Here is a 16,690-nt window from a genome sequence, read left to right as displayed (position 1 = left end):
TTATTGTGGTTTAGCGAATTTGCCAAGGGCAATGATGCTCTGGGTACAATTATGGTGGACAAAATACAGGAACGGATGGTTAGCCACAAACTCCAGGGCCTCCCGACGGGGACGCCTATCCCGGGGACAACGGGGGGCCTCTGCTTCCTCACCACCTTCCTCATCAATCTCAAGGAAAGCATCATGGACCAGCTGTGTAAGAGCCACTCCTTCTGTGGTTGTTGCTTGAGAGAAATCAGCCTTTTCAGGATCAGAAAGATCATGCAAATCCAGGTATTCACTGAGATAATAGCTCTTCTCTATGTTGAATTTGGGGATGAAGACATCCACCTCTGCTGGCTTCAGATGACAGGACAAGTCAAGCAGGTGCTCATGGCTCAGACCATCCTCCAGCTAAAGGAACAAGCACAAAATTGTGGTGAGAACATTTCAACTCAAGATGGATCTAGATTCAGCCCATAAAAAGGATGACTCCAACGCACAGCAAATAGGAAATTGTTTTGCAGATGTATTGCCTGATTATCTGAAGGCCAGAGATGGGTGGCTGGATTCATAAATACTTTCACTCAACAAATGGAGTGAGAAGTGTGAGAAGATGCCTTACCTGTTCAAGAGCTTCTGGACTGCAGTCTGTTGGGAGCAGAACGAAGAAGCTGAGTTCACTGTCTTTATAGGGGATCTCGAGCACTTGCACCTCAGTGTCACAAATATCAAAGGTGCCTGTGTTGTAAGTACCCTTCCTGTTCATCAGCTGTACAGTGTAGCAATCTCTCTGAAAAGAGAAAGAGAGAAGACAAGTAAATGTAGGGTGAAGGGAGCCATCCTTCATTTTGCCAGTTTTATTATTTTGAGGTCAATGTACCTGAAAGCTTAGGGTCTCATGCTGAGACTCAGGAATAGAATCCTACATCATGCCCTAGCCATCAGATGGATTATCAGTCAACATTTCTGTAAATACTATTCATTAAACTGCAGCTAGCAGCTGCATTGCCATGGAAACAAAGAGTAAAACCCATCAAATATCTCATTTTTCTTAAGCCTACATCCTCCATGAAAAAGGGTATTGCAAGAAACACTTGAAATATCCAGAATGTATCCAAACATATCTAGCCTGCTAAAATTAGCTATGTCCACTATTCGTTTGAAATCAGTAGAACTACCTATTAGTTACTATGTCTAAAAAGCATTGTTCCAAAGTGGAACTTTAGTAACAGTAATCTCAATTGCATGAATACCAGGATTTCCACACAAAAGGGCAAATAAAAACCTTTGCACCAACTTCCACAGCCTCCCAAGATGTGCCTGTGTGAAGTTGTAAGGCAATTGCTGACACAGTTACATTCCCCTTTGTTCTGCAAAACTGGGAGATGGAAGCTATACATATACATAATATATAACTCACCTGATCTGCATAATGTGGATAGAATGGGGCTTCTACAGTGAGGTCTTTGTCAAATTTCACTTGCCATTGTCCCTTGAAGTAGAGACCATTCACCAGTAGCAGCTGAACAAGACAGTCAAAGCTGTCCTTGGGAAGGAGATTCTTGATTTTCCCTAGCAAAGAAATGGAAATACTGTATGCTGACTTCCAATTTATTTATTTTTTGTTATTATATTTCACTGTATCCCTAACAATGGGGAAAACATACTTGTTATGAAGGATAAAAGGAACACCTAGGAGCCATAATCTATTCCACTTTTACATCTATATTAATCTGACCTCCTTTTTCTAGATTTTGAGGAATGTCTAGATAAACTTTCACCAGTCTGGTGCACTTCACATGTTTTCAACTAGAGATTTCAACCTTCCAAGGTAGGGAGGCAAAATCAACAAATCCGGAGGAAACCACATCAATGAAGGGCAGTAGAGGTCCTCTTACAACAAGCTGTTCGGTTATTTTTGTGGAAGAATATATTACTTATTGAAGAAGTACTTTTGTTGATTTTGAAAAACCCAGATTCTTGTCTCTCAAAAAGATTCTTTTGGTTGCTTGGAAAGATCAACATAATAAAGAGATCTTCTGGTCAAAGGTTTCACTAAATTTAAGAAAAAAGCAGTAAGTGGATGGTGTCCTCTTACCATGTGTCTAGACTTCAACCAAAAATGTATGAGTCTCCTCACTTCCTCAAGGGTATTGTTGTAGTGTTTTGGACTGCCACCTCCACCACCCCCAGGCAACACCTTGTTCTGATGGGAGTTTGTCCAACAAATCTGTATGGAACTTGGTTTGGGGATCGTAATATCAATTCCTTCACAAAGAATTCTCATTAGATTAGTGGGGAAAATATGTTGTTACTGAATACATTATTTGATTGGCTTGGGAAAAGTCCTTTCCTGGTCTCCATTTCTGTTCTAGCAAAGAACTGAGTTTTGCTTTTTTTAGACCAACAATAGCTCCGGACCAAGAATATGAGATCTCCCTATCAAAAGTTTTCCTAAAGATCTGGAAGAGGAAGTGAATGGGTGGTGTGCTCTTACCATGTGTCTGGACCTCAACCCAAAGGTTTATGATTCTCCGCACCTCCTCTGGGGCATTGTGGAAATCTGCTCCCTCCACATCTGTCCAGTACAGTTTCAGAGCACAATAAATAAATTTCTGAACAGAAAGAGGAAAAAATGGATCCAGGGATCAATTTTATTTTAACAATTAAAAGTAAAATTGAACAATCAGATATACCTCTCTAACTTCACAACTATAAAAACATTGCCTACAGCTCTCAATTATTTAGCAACATTGAAAAATTGCTGTCAGTTTCCTAAAAAAACAAGAAAGATAAAGCTTGATGTGTCTCCATGGACATGGTATTTCAGAAAGCAGATGACATGCCTGAAAAGGGCTTGCTCTTTTTTAACTAACTTAGATCCAAATCATGCTACCATAAGGCCTCAGAAGACTGGATTTGCTGGTAGAGTACATCGTAGAACAAGAAGTATCAGTATAACAAGAGTTCCATACAGTAGCTATGCAATGGAACTCTTCTAAGTTTGAAAATCAGTCTTACCTGGATGAAGGCGATGGCATGGTCTCCATAGAGCTTGTTGGCAAAGCTCAGAGTATAGTTGGTACTTGGTGCATTCAAGGCAGCAAGGATTTTGCTGAATGCAGTGTGAACTCCTTCAGGTGTCTCACACTCATAATCTGGAACACACTAATAATGAAGAAGGAAAGTTTATGTTTAACAGTACTTGGCCAGTAGTACCTAAAATACGTTTTGTTGCTCCTTTCTCTTAGCCATAGCCTGCTGTTAAACTGCTTAACACATTTATGAAAACAACCAAACATGAAAATTAAGCAGTCCAAAGGCTTTACCACTTACTCTTTCAGGACATGGTGGTTCAGAGGGGCAAACAGGCTCAGGACGGGGTCTTGGCCTAGGGCAGGTTGGTTCAGGACGAGCTGGTTCAGGGCACGGTCTTGGCCTTGGACATGTTGGTTCAGGACGAGCTGGTTCAGGGCATGGTCTTGGCCTTGGACATGTTGGTTCAGGACGAGATGGTTCAGGGCAAGGTCTTGGCCTTGGACATGTTGGTTCAGGACGAGCTGGTTCAGGGCATGGTCTTGGCCTTGGACAAGTTGGTTCAGGACGAGCTGGTTCAGGGCATGGTCTTGGCCTTGGACATGTTGGTTCAGGACGAGATGGTTCAGGGCAAGGTCTTGGCCTTGGACATGTTGGTTCAGGACGAGCTGGTTCAGGGCATGGTCTTGGCCTTGGACAAGTTGGTTCAGGACGAGCTGGTTCAGGGCATGGTCTTGGCCTTGGACATGTTGGTTCAGGACGTTCTCTTGGTTCAGGGCATGGTCGTGGTCTTGGACGACAAGGTTCAGGGCATGGTCTTTGTTTGGGACAAGTTGGTTCAGGGCGTTGCCTTGGTTTGGGGCACTCCAGTTCAGCACGAGGACAAATATTAACTTTTTGTTGTGCCTGCAAGGAAATTAGAAAATCTTTGCTCTCACAGCTCCTTCAGGTTAAACCCCCACCACCCCCCAAAAAGAAATCTCTCATTCAAGTCACATTAAAATTCTCAAATATATGGGAAACGTATCTAATGTGAATATTCCATTTCACTCAATAATACCATAGAAAAGATGCAAATAAATATCATTTGCATAAAATGATGCATGTGCAACTCAAGAAGGAATTGTCCACTTCACATATGAATATTTGATTGAGAATATACTTTTACAAAAGTATATATACTTTTACAAAAGTATATATTATATATTTACATATTTACATATATATATATATATATATATATGTATATATATATAAAATATATTTTATATATTTTATATATTTATAGTATATATTTACAAAAGAATATATTTTACAAAATTTCCACTTTTTAATTTAAAAATCATAGCCACTATTCTTTCTTCAGATGTGTCTTTCTCCCAATGAGAACCAAAGAGTTTGGTGTTGAGATGACTGGAAATAATGCAAAGATGTTAATTAATTATAGGAGTAAAATACTCCAGTAATTTGTTTGGACATCATTGTAAATACCTTTAGTCTGGTTGCTGATTGTCCAAAGCTTCTGGATGCTCCCAGATATCTTCTGCTTAGGGACCCAATACATTCTTTCAGTTCATCCCAGTGCAATACCTAGATTAAAATTGTGAAATCATTTCAGACATTCCAATCATATATGAACAACATTTGTTAACTTCATAGGAACATTTGGTGGGGTCCAATTTACAATCAGCTACAAAGTGGATATTCTTATGCCTCCCAATCTTATGGACATTTGGACATGCTCATGGTACAATATTTGAATCACTCCAGACTGGTGGTCCACATTTGTGTTGAACTACTTTGGGTAGATATATCTCTACTTTGCAATAACAGCAACATGCTACCTTGTGACTGAGAAATTTGGGGAAGGGTCATTTGCTATAGACATGTGTAATATACTGCTTATGAGGTATAAGTTTGTACACATGGTGGGTTTATTGTAAAGATTGTGTTCTGGACATATGCATTCTAATTCATAATTTTAGGATATTAATAATACATTAATAGTCAAAAGCACCATTGAATTGGTTAACATATAGGTTAAGACAAAGAGAGAGAGAGAGAGAGAAGACATATATGCTTTTCAGCATAAATGCACAGAAATGTTCAAAAATAGTAATGAAGGTAAAGCAGGACAAACTCCATTAGAAGCATGTGGTGTAATGTACGAATGTTGGGTAATCATGTAGGAAAGCAGATTTGTGTGTAAATTGTATAGTTGTATCAATACATACTAAAGCTCTAAAACAATTGCATTACTGCACTTTTTGGTGTCTATAACGTTCTGTACTTTGGAACAAAACATTGAGCTTTCTGGTTTAAGAGGTTTCAGTGGCATGAAAAGCACATTCTGCTTTTACACTAAGACAGATTCTGGAAGGGAATGATTTGATTTACTGCATTACCACACTACAGTCTTAGAGTATGATAATAGAGTGAGGAGCAGTGATGGCAAGCCCATTTGCCAATGAAGCCAGTTTGAAGGTCCCATCCCTTCCCCTTGGTGACACCCACCTTCTCAATCTCAGCTGCTTGTTCACATCCAGATGCTAAGGCCAGCAGACCCAGAGCAGAGGTAGCATTTACAGGGGAAAAGAGGAGGTTGTCACATGGGTGCTCCTTCCTCACTGACTGGTAACAGTCGACAGCAAATTTAGCATTGGCTTCAGGCATGGTGGTCATGGTGACGTTTGCAAGGTCTACGGGAAAAACAAAACCATTCAGTACCTGTATACCACAACTTATTGAGATGAAGCATATTGTCAGTCAGGAAAACAGAGTTATAATCTAACTAACCCCTCATGCCATATGTTCTAAGTACCTAAAACATTCCATTTGATATCAGGAAGAGTATCACAAATCATAATAGTACCTGGAAGGAAAGAGTCTTACCTGTCCTTTAGTAGAGATAATCAGAGACTGCTAGCTAAGGGAGATGCTCTCCTGCTGTAAGGTGCTGGTATTTATACTGAGCTTGAAACACCCCCATGGCCATTAAAGATGCTTGTGTTTCCAAATCTGCAAGAGTTTGATTAAATATAATTTACATAATGAATTTGCTGTAACACATAAGCTGGACATTTGTAATCATCTAATGCAATTATCATAGGGGATTACATATACAACTCATGCTGCCTCATATAATTATGTACACTTTTGGCTGAAGATTTCATAACAAGATGATGATATTTGAAACACTGCACATATTTTCCAAACATTTTATCCATGTTCTTTAAAATTTGGGGATAGATGATGGATGGACAGACAGTTCCTATCAATATGGGACTTCCCTGTACTTTTTGTTTGTCAAGGAAGAGAAACTTCCACTCTGGAGTTATGGTTACTTTTTCACACTGCAGACACCAACTTCAGTGGTTTTATAGGCAATAAAAGGTTAAAGCCCCCTCAGTTTCTGCTGTCATGCCACTAATCTTGGCCCTGCTATATACTTTCAAAAGACCATGATAACATGAACGGTATCTCATTTACTAAGTTCATTCTGAGAATAATTCTGATTGGGCAAGGATTGAAATCTGCTGCTGAAGAAGTCTCCTCTATGTCCTATCACTGAGTTCAAGACACTGTGAGGATGTGGGGAGAGGGCCTTCTCAGCTGTGGCACTCAGTTGTGCAATGCCTTCCCCCTGAAGGCCCAACCTTGCTTCATTGGTGGCCAAGGAAAGATACGGTTGTGTACTGAAGTCTTTGGGGCTGGCTGATTTACTCCATAATACTTTTTCAACCTTTTCACTGTGCTTTAATTTATTTACACGTTTAACATGTTTTTTAGTCTATTTAAATTATTTTCATTGTTGTAAATACAGTGGGACCCTGTTATCTGCTGGGGAATGGTTTCAGGATGCCCTGTGGATAACAAAATCCGTGGATGCTCAAATCCCATTAAATATAATGGCATAGCAAAATGGTGTCCCATATATAAAATGGAAAATTAAGGTTTGCTATTTGGAATTTATAAAAAAAAATTTTTTTGAATATTTTCAATCCGTGGATGCTTGAATCCGTGGATAAAAAGATAAGGAGGGCTGACTGTAGTTTTAATCTATTTATATTCATTTCACTTGTACTTGTCCTGAGATGTTAATATATAGGGTGGAATATAAATATTTTGATAAATAAAACAATATAAATATATTACATGTAAACGAGGGAATCTCTTTTTGGTTTTCATTGCCAGACTCCTGGAGAAATGCCTATTTTACAGTGATTAAAAATAAATCACACATGAGTCATTAAGAGAGAATTACAGAACTATTTCATTACTAAACAATGACTACAATATATTTATTATTATTTTGGCAAGCAAATTGAAAAAACAAATTGAAACTCAAAGTGGATTTTTGCCAAAACGACAATTAATGAGTAATGTAAGCATTGTTCTTAATATCATCAAATATTTGGAACATCATAATGATAAAAGCTGTGATGATGATGATGATGATGATGATGATGATGATGATGATGATGATTTTAGGTAAGAGAAAATATTAGATAATATTTCTTGGAATTACTTATTTAAATCATTGAAGAAAATGGACTTTGGTAAAAATACTATTTGGGCGATAAAGACATAGAGCAGCAAACAGAAAGAAGACAAGCTTCCAAAGGGTTGGCAAGAGCAGTTGACAAACCAAGACTGGAACTGCTAAAAAATAACGACATGGACCACAAACTAATTGTATACACTGAACTCTGACATTTAGCCATATCACCAAGGATATACAGAAGGCTATGTACAAACACTGGCACCTGTTATAAAACATTCTAGGATGTGAACAAAAAACAATGATTTCATTTAAGAGAACCAAAAACACCAGGGACTTAGTAATGCATGATGAATGTAAAATCTTAAAACAATTTATTTAGAATACTGTGATGTGTCCATCTAAGCCAGTAGGACACCGTCCATGTGGCCATTGCAAATACTGCACCCGCACAACTAAATGACAGAATGTGTAAATTACAATGACCAAAAATGATATAAATTATCCCACTTTAGCACATGCAATACTAGTTTTATGATTTATGCTATTCAGTATGCATGTAAGAAACTTTAAGTGGGACGCACCACAAGACCAATAAAATGCAGAATAGAGGAACACCTCTCTAATCTAAAAAAAACAAAACAGAAGAATGGGAGTTCCTTTAGTCAGTCATTTTGTAGAAATGCAACATTCTACAGCTGATTTCCAATTTTGAGTCATAGAAAGAATTTATAATAATAACATGTTTCAAAGAAAAAAGAGATAGAATGGATTCTAAAACTAAAATCCTTGGAATCTGTAGGTTTAAATGAAGATTTGGACCTATAATCCTTAATTTGAATATAACAGAGAAATGATACATTAGAGCATATGAATGTGTAATATAATAATATAATATCATGAAAAGAATGAGCAAATGCCAGGAGAAATTGCCTTATATGACCCTGGGTCCTGTTCAAAGACATATAATTGGTCATTCCTTTTCAAGTTCATCTAGTATATGCATATATACAGAAATGCTATACTGTCTGGTCCCTTTATTTCTATGGTCCTCTAATTTGGAGAGTGTTTTCAACTCCAGTGAGTTCTCTCATGGGGTATGTACAACCTTGATAATATCTGTATGGATATTTCTGTACCACTGTTTGATGAGTGTTGTCCTATCTTTTAAAATAATATATTTGATGTGTATTTATATTTGTTTTCAGTCCCTGGAGAAGGCCTAGTGCGGCCGAAACGCACTGGGCTTTTTAAACACTGGATTAAAAACTGAATAAACAGTTGATCATCTTAGAGCACGTGGAGCTTGTCTCCATTCTGTTTTCTGCTTGGCTATGTGCTTTCAGGTCCTTATTTCTATAATAAAGACATTGAGTCATCATAGAGTTGGAAGAGACCACAAGAACCATACAGTTCAAGCCCCTGCCATGCAGGAGTCTACTTGCTTCAAAAGGCCTAGATTTTAGTACATGGTAATACAAGAAGATTGACTGAAATACACAAAAGGAATTAGACAAAGTTGTCTGCTCTTAAATTTACTGTTTATTTTGCCATTAGAAGCCCTACTGACAGATATCAGACAAGACGACTGAATCTGTGGACTAAGGGAAAAGAACGAACCGCATAAACTGGGGGGTTATGCAGATGACTTTGTGATAATGACACAAAAAACACTGGATTCAATGAAGGCTCTTCTGGAAAAAATTAAGGCATTTGGGCCATGATAACAGCAGCAAGATTACTGTGTGCATAAATTAGGAAATGGACTGAAACACTGACAATGGAAGAATGGATTGTTAAGGTTGCTGAATTAGCCCAAATGGCCCAATTAATGTGGTTTCTAAAGATTGAGACAAATGAAAATTATTATTATTATTATTATTATTATTATTATTAGACTGAAAATGTGGACTTTTTGAGCAGTAAGAAATTGTTATTAATAATATATTTATTGTATATTATTAATAATTCTAGAAATGGGTATTAATAATTCTAGCAGGATTATTTACTTGGGTCTATAATGGTCTTTTTTCTGAAGATCTATCATAGTTTCAAATACAAAAAAAATCAGTAACTGAAAAGAAGAAACAAGTAGTGTGACATGTACAAATTGTGCATACGGTGTTGCTTAACAGTCAGTGGCAAGCTGATTTAAACAACAATGCAAGTATTCCTTACTGTACACGTTATCAAGAACTACTGAATAATACCTCTCCTCTTTTGTTAATGAGCTCGTGGGGCCTTTTGTATATGCAATAATTGCAACAGGATATGTACAAGTTAGTCCCCATTTCACAACTCGAGGTTTTATATGATGCAGGGAGATGAGTCGTTTTATAGGACAACATTTCTGCCCAGACAATCTGGAGTCATCTAAGTAAGCACATTTCTAGCATCAAGAGTGGAAAGCATCAGCAGAAAATGACCCAAATAGGAAATACAGTCAGATATCACTCCACAAACATACACTGCTTATGAAGAAATCAACAAATCTTATCTATATCTATATATCTATATCTAGAACTATCTATATACATAGATAATTATAATTATATGATAGCAAGAACCCAGTGTGCAAATATGAGGAGTAGTAAACCCAATAAACTTAAGAAATTGTGCAATTAGATAATTTTAGGTGCTGGACATAATGAACTTAGATGGGCTTCCCTCCCCTTATTTGTTTGTTTGTTTGTTTGTTTGCTTGCTTGCTTGCTTGCTTGCTTGCCTGCCTGCCTATTACAGATTGGGTCTTATCTGAAAGGTTTGGAACCCACACTGTTTGGGATTCTGGATTTTTTTTGTGTGGATTTTTTAAATTTAGATTTTGGAATATTTGCATGTGCATAATCAGATAGGACCTAAGTCTAAACATGAAATTCATCTTTGTTCCATATTCACCATATAAGCATAGCCTGAAGGTAATGTTATACATAATATTCTTAATACTTTTGTGCATGAAACAAAGTTTGTGTAGGCTGAGCCATTAGAAAGTAATAGTGTCACTATCTCAGCTACCCATGTGGACACTTTTGGATTTTGGAATATTTCTGATTTCAGAATTCCAGACGAGGGAATTATTTCTATCCTTGCCAAGGAGTAAGTACCATTGGACACAAAAGTAAATTACATAAACAGATGTGTATAGATATGCAGTATGACTGATTTCTTTTATAATATGTAGTTCAGGATGTGTGTATGTTGAGGATTTGGGCGAATTTGGTGGGTTGAGTGTAACCCAAATGCTAACAAACAAATTTGTCCCCCAGCCAATATTTTCAAAACTACTTTTGTAGATTTACGTATTATAAAACATATACATATGACAGATATAAAATATATTTCTTTATTGAAGCAAATAACACCCAGAACTTTAAAAATATATAAAATAAGCACAATGTTTTGGGGTCTGCCTTGTTGGATGAAACTAGGCTGCATCCATGGTAGCAGTTTATAACACTTTGGGGTGGAACAGATAGGCAAGAAAAAGCAGCTTGAATCCGCTTTTTCCAAAAGCATTTTGAGACCTCACTGTCCAAGGCGGCCCAAATGCACACAACCCAACTACACAGTGCAGCATCAAACCATGCTTCTGGGTAATTTTTTTTGTCACCTCCCCACCATCCATGCACCACTGTCGCAAAAACACACCACCAGTGACCACCTGCTGCTTAGATGCCATCCCATTGGATGACCAACCCTTTGAAAGCCACACACCTGCGATCCATCAGTACAGGGCATGGGAGTATTGGTATGCCCAGAAAAACACTAGCAAAGCACAATCATGGAGACCCCCGCCCCCCCCCCCAATATCCCCTGTCACCACATGCCCCCTCTTGGACTGTCTGGTTTGTGTATGTTGTAAATACATCCATTGGCAGTGTCTCACATTCACTTTTTTGCATTGCCGTCCTGTACATAGGCTCTGTCCTTTTAAAATGCACACCTGTGCCAGCTTTAGGTTAGAGTTAGGAATGATTACTCCTTTAGAACCACTCTAGTTGTAGGGCATTTATAATAAGGATCAAAGGTGTGCATTTTCTGGGCTAAGTTGGAATATCCCAGGGCTTTTTGCTTTGGTTTTTAGCCCCAGAGCATGGCTTTGGAGGTATGCGTCAACTAGATGCCCCACCTTCAAAGTGGTTTGAAACTGCTCTATTTGTCCCGTGTGTTTTACCCCTCTATTTTCAACATTCTTCAGTGGGTGATGGTATTATCCTCTATGATGAGGCCATATGGTGTTAGAGTCTTAAATCTGTGGATCCAGAAATTCTCCCTTTTGTCCAAAATGCCTGAAGAAAATGGTACTGAACACGTCCAATTTGGCCGCAGTTATGCATGATTTGATGACATCTGGTTTGCACTGCTGTGAAATGTTTTATCTGGGACTGCCTTTGAAAGATTTTGGAAATGTCAACTGATACAGAATTCTGCAGCCAGACCCTTTACTGGGGATGAGTACAAGAAATCAGTGATTCCCTTATGACAACTTCACTGGCTATGGATATGTTTCTATGTACTGGTTATGGTTCTGGGCACAAGTCAAAGCACTGGTTATTACATAGAAAACCCTATACGACATGAGTCTGAACTATTTGAAATATTGTAGTCTTCTCTACAGATCTCTCTGGACTTCTCTGAGGGGGCATCTAAAGTGTAAAAATAATGCAGTTTGATACCACTTTAATTGCCATGGCTCCATCCTACAAAATCCTTGGGTTTGTAGTTTTGTGAGACACCAGCACTCTTTGGCAAAAAAGGTGAAAAACCTTGTAAAAGTACAAATCCCAGGATTTCATAGGATGGAACGATAGCACTTAAAGTGGTATCAAACTGCATTATTCCTATAGTATTTCTATATTAATTGCCGCCCATATGCTGGAACTAGAACTGCCTAAGAAAGGAAGCTAGGCTGATGTTCTTTTGTTAACAGGCAATGGACTTTTTATTAGACAGGCATTTAACAAGGTAGGTTAATGTGGCAGGGAATTTTGATTGGATGGGTGTTGCTGTCTCTTTTGTTTGATGTATATTTATTTGTGCTTTTAATTTGCATTTATGTTTTAACTATATTTATTTGATTTTATTTTAACACTGAATGTAGTTCTTTGGAAGAAAGGTGTGATATAAATCTTTGAGAGAAAGACATGATAGACATCATGATAAAAATCTAAATTTTAAAAATATGTACATTAAAATGCTTTTCATTTACCTGTGTGGGATGCCTGCTACTTTAACCATCAAAATCTAACTCATTGGGGGTTATAATATATCATCTGTGTTGATCCAAGGTCACTGATGTTTGACATTTAGGAATTATTTCAATATCAACATCAGTCTGCCAAGAACCCAATGTGAATTACAATTAATTCAGGGATGTATGTGAGGGGTTTCCATTTTATTGAAAGTACTGAAAGTGGATACTGTATTAGATCTCATTGGCATCCTGCATGAGATGGAAGTGCACACGATCACAATCATTTAATAGATTATTTTGAAGAGCATGTCATGACCGTGGCTTCTGTTAAAAGATAAGAGAGGCACATTAGCTTATTTGAAAGGCAGTGATCAATGATCAATACTTGTCCAAGTAAAATATAATGAAATCTGCACTACAGTGTTCATCTAATCACTGAACTGATAATCATTTGATGCTAATGCTGTTTATGCATTCTCATCTTAGGCTACTGGCTGTTACTCATGACTAGTTGCATCAAGAAAATTGGATAAGTGCCATATGGCTGGTTCATGAAGTATTTATCTGTATCTGCAGTGTCATTAGTGGTAAGCACTTTTTTCTGGTTTGTACTGAAAATCCCCATGGCAAATCTGTCTTTCTTTGGTTGGCACTCTCTGTATCCAGACGTTAGCCAAACTAGAGTACACACATTGAATCAATGGGATTGATGTAATGCAACTTTATCAAGTTTCTTTTGATTTAATTGTGTTTCCCCCTTAATATTTAAATTTAGAAAAAGTCACTTTACTACCATTTCCCCTCCTTTTTTTTTTCAGGAGGAAAAGGGGCATTTCAATATATTGTTTCAGCCAGCATACGCAGACACAGATACACACAGACACCCTGGCTACATCTACACTACATAATTAATGCAGTTTGAGAATGCTTTAACTGGCATGGCTCAATACTATGGAATTCTTGGATGTGTAGTTTTGTGAGATATTTAGCCTGCTCTGACAGAGAGCTCTGGTTCCACAACAAACAAATACCAGGATAGGTGGAACTATGGCAGTTAGAGCAGGGTGGAACTGCATTACAATGGGCCCTCCTTAGCCGCAGTCTTGCTATCTGCAGATCTGAGCATCTGCCTGTGTGAGGGTGGCAGAGGAGGAGGAAAGGGCTGTTCAGGGCTGCAGGGAAGCAAGGAGGAGGCGGAAGAGGAAGAGGAAGAAAGAACGGTGTGATACAGTGTGGCATGGCAACAGGGAAAAGGCGGTGAGGAAGAGGTGGAGGAAGAGGTGGTGGTAGGAAGAGGAGGATGAGATGGGAGGAGGAAGAGGTGGTTGGGGGGAGAGGAGGAGGAGTAGGCAGCTCCTCCAAAGTGCCATTGTTGCCAATGGTGGCCACCATTTAAGTCAATGGGACTTGAGCATCTGCAGATTTTGGCATTCATAGAGGATTTGGAATGGATCCCTCATGGATAGAGAGGGCCCACTGTAATTCTACAGTGTGGCAGCAGTCTCTAGTGGCTGTTTCTCATTACGAGCATCATTGGGATGGCATAGTATAGACCTCAGAAGCCTTGCCAGGACCTTGCTAGTTCAACAGTGTCAATCATGAAGGTCTGCTCTGGGTCCCACTTTAAAAATTCTTCTACTGAGACTTGTAAGGGCCCATCCATGCCACACAATTGTAGCAATTGTAGAGTGTATGATTCCACTTTAACTGCTAAGGCAACATTCTGTGGAATCCTGGGATTCGCAGTTTAGGGAAAGGCATTTGGAATTCTCAGTCTGAGGGTTCCTCTAGTTGCCCCACCAAACTAGAAGTCCCAGGATTCCATATGATAGCACTATGATGGGGTGATGTGAAAAGCTTCTAAGAAATGACATTTTAATTTCATCAGTATCACTCCATGGTGGGGTGTGGTAAATAATGGGAGAAATCTAGCCATAGACTTCAATAAAAAGGTATTATTGTTATTATTATTGTTATTTTATTTATATCCCGCCCTTCTCTCAGGACTGAGTCTCAGAGTGGCTTACAACATTAAAAAAATAATACAGTTAAAAACATACAAAAATAGTATGTTAAAACCAAATTAAATTAGTACAATAATTAAAACAGATTCTAAGCTAAAATATCCAAATATCCAAAAAGCTACCCATATACTATATAACTTCTTTTCTTTTTTAACATTCCCTTTTGGCCAAAATAAGGGCAAAGTGAATCCTTTTCCACCGACCTATAGATCTATCCTTGTTTAGCATACTGTGGATAGCTGACATAGCAGATTTATTTACTTTCTCATTTTCACTCTGATTCCTGTTCACATACGCTTACTGAGGGAATCTGGAGGCAGCTGCTCTTTACTTTGCTTGTTGTAGGCAGGCACCTACAGCTACAGTAGGACTGGTTTGAGTATAATCTTGCTCTTTTCCACCTCAAGCTTTGATTGCATTGCTTACTTCAGATACAACTTGGCATCCGTGTTTCTCCAGCTCACCTTCACTATCTTCTTAGTGCTTTCAAGCATACATGCAGCTAGGCAGAGGAAAAGGACAGAAATGGGGTGTTTGGTGGGCATATGAAGCCTTTGTAAAAAGGAGCTTCTTTTTCAGAGACAGAGGTCCTGTACAGACGGGCCATTTCGTACATACTCCGTACGTACTAGGGTTGCCTCGGGGTGTCTCTTTTAGATGCCTGCAACCCTAGTATGTACGGAGTACATACAAAAGGGCGGCACCCTGTTCACACGGGCACCACCATTTTGATGTAACGGCTGTGTCGCATCCAAAAGGCGCGGTGCGGCCGTTATGTCATGGCGCCGCTGTAGGGTGCTTGTGGCGCCCTTTCAGCGGCACCTGAAGGAGCTCCTTTGGCCGCGCATATAGCTGGCGCGGCCTTTAAACAATCACGCCAGAGATACAAAGAGAAAGGGGCTGAGCAGCCCCTTTCTCCCTTTCCCCACCACTGTCGGGGTGTCCTTGGGGCATGAAGCCCCAAGGACACCCCTTTCCAGGCCGCGGGGAAGCAGCATTTTGCCGCTTCCCCACAGCCTGGAAAAGCGGCGGATCAGGGCCTCTGGGGCTGCTGCTGTGGTAGCTGAGGCCCCAATCCGTTGGAGAAAGGGGCGGGTGCAGGCCACCCGACAGGGGTGGTCTGTATCCCACCATTATTAATTTAAGTATGCCAAGAGCCAGTGTGGTGTGGTAGTCTGAGCACTGGACTAGGACTCTGGTGCCAGGGTTTGAATCCTTACTCAGCCATGGAAATCAACTGAGTGACCTTGGGAAAGTCACATTCTCTCATCCTCAGAGGAAGGCAAAGGGAAACCCCCTCTGAATAATTCTTGCCAAGAAAATCCCATGGTAGGTTTGCCTTAGGGCCACTTTAAGTCAGAATTGACTTGAAGGCATATTCCAACCAGTGTGGAAATTAAATAAATCATCGTCTGAAGTTTTTATACCACAACTAGTTATAAGGTAGTGGTGCCAGGGTGAAGCATCTCTTTAGGATAAAAAAAAGCTAATGATCAAATGCTGGTTTTAGTTCTAACAGAATTGGCCAGTGGCTACCATGTCACATGGCCATTAAATCAATTCCAGGTTTTAATGCAAACTATAAGGAAGCAATGTTAAACCCTATACCCTAAAGAGTCTTAACACCAAGGGTAGCTGCTTTAAGTTTCAGAATAAAACACAGAGCAGATGTGGAAGCCAGCAGCAGCCACAATGCTAAATTCACAATACTTTTGTGTAAAAGTCGACTTCTGGTTCCCGCCTCTCTTTTAGTTTCAGCACCTCATTGTTGCAAAAAAAAAAAAAAAATCCTGGCCAATCTGCAGAAAATCGCCCAGAGACTTACAAGTAGATCTGATTTGCCTTCTATCAATCCCTCAGGGTAGAAGGAGCAATGTTCCCTCTGGCTTCCTTGTATGTCATCACCTTTCAACATCTAGTTACATTTGAATTTGCCCCGGAGCCTTCAGGCTT

The 16,690-nt window shown here is 39.1% G+C and overlaps 1 protein-coding gene across 1 annotated transcript; it reads right to left on the bottom strand.

The window, feature by feature from the left end:
- On the bottom strand, positions 1-5,700 carry LOC149316982 (leukocyte elastase inhibitor-like). The gene is made up of 8 exons (XM_089518346.1): positions 5,533-5,700; positions 4,510-4,608; positions 3,319-3,924; positions 3,004-3,150; positions 2,480-2,597; positions 1,403-1,554; positions 605-772; positions 1-393 (listed from the first exon to the last, which is right to left on the bottom strand). Exons 1-8 carry the CDS (start codon positions 5,698-5,700, stop codon positions 1-3), a joined length of 1,851 nt encoding a protein of 616 aa, XP_089374472.1.
- Between the last annotated feature and the right edge of the window lie 10,990 nt (positions 5,701-16,690).

Source organism: Sceloporus occidentalis, unplaced genomic scaffold (assembly GCF_023333645.1).
Source record: "Sceloporus occidentalis isolate IW3139 unplaced genomic scaffold, rSceOcc1.0.p SCAF_3, whole genome shotgun sequence".
NCBI classification, from domain to species: Eukaryota; Metazoa; Chordata; class Lepidosauria; order Squamata; family Phrynosomatidae; genus Sceloporus; species Sceloporus occidentalis.
The sequence above is the reverse complement of the archived record's forward strand: the minus strand, read 5'-3'. Positions and strand labels throughout refer to the sequence as shown.